The following is a 654-nucleotide window of genomic DNA, read 5'->3' as shown; positions in this document are numbered from 1 at the left end:
AACGGACAAGGTCACCGCTATGTGAGATTTTAATTATTATAATAGTAATCTTAAATATAGTGGTTGTTAAGTTTATAAGTGATTTTAGAGATCATAGTAATTTTTAAGATAATAATAAAAATTTTAGTAGACATGATCTTCTTCGTTAAGTTTAATATATATATACGATAAAGATTAAAAAAATTAGACCGTCCCCAATTACTTCCTAAATACAAATTTCTTTTTGGATTTCAATGGGGGTTAGGAAGTTAAGGAAACTAGGTAAGAGAATGGAAAGGAAGGGATGGGAATTCCCTTCTCCTTTATTACATCCTAATTTGGGTAACAAATTTTAGGGTGATCCAAGAAGAACTAGATGAATAACTTCACGACAAGGTGAATGATGCCCTAACTTCCCTTCACCCTTATTCCGCTCAATCCAAACAAGCCCTAACCCTCTCCTCTACCCTCCATCAAACACACCATTAATTGAATTGGAGAGAGGATTCGAACAAAAGACAAGATACTCAGTTCGTCCTCCCTTTTTTTCTTCAATTTCTTTCACGAAATAAAACAGGGAAACCTCTCGATCGCCTTCAATTCTCTCTCGAGGCGATCATGGCTCTGGTGGTGATGTGCGGCCAGCCGTGCAGCGGCAAATCGACGGCGGCGATC

General features: G+C 37.6%; 1 protein-coding gene across 1 annotated transcript in view; it reads left to right on the top strand.

Moving 5' to 3' along the window:
• LOC109825345 (protein KTI12 homolog) overlaps positions 291–654 on the top strand; it is a 23,257-nt gene continuing 22,893 nt past the window's right edge. Inside the window, 1 exon segment of the mRNA XM_020392191.1 lies at positions 291–654. This exon segment is cut by the window's right edge and continues 6 nt beyond it. Within this exon segment, the coding sequence (XP_020247780.1) occupies positions 598–654 (57 nt within the window). The 5' untranslated portion in view covers positions 291–597.

This window comes from Asparagus officinalis, chromosome 10 (assembly GCF_001876935.1).
Source record: "Asparagus officinalis chromosome 10, Aspof.V1, whole genome shotgun sequence".
In the NCBI taxonomy this organism is placed as follows: Eukaryota; Viridiplantae; Streptophyta; class Magnoliopsida; order Asparagales; family Asparagaceae; genus Asparagus; species Asparagus officinalis.
The sequence above is the reverse complement of the archived record's forward strand: the minus strand, read 5'-3'. Positions and strand labels throughout refer to the sequence as shown.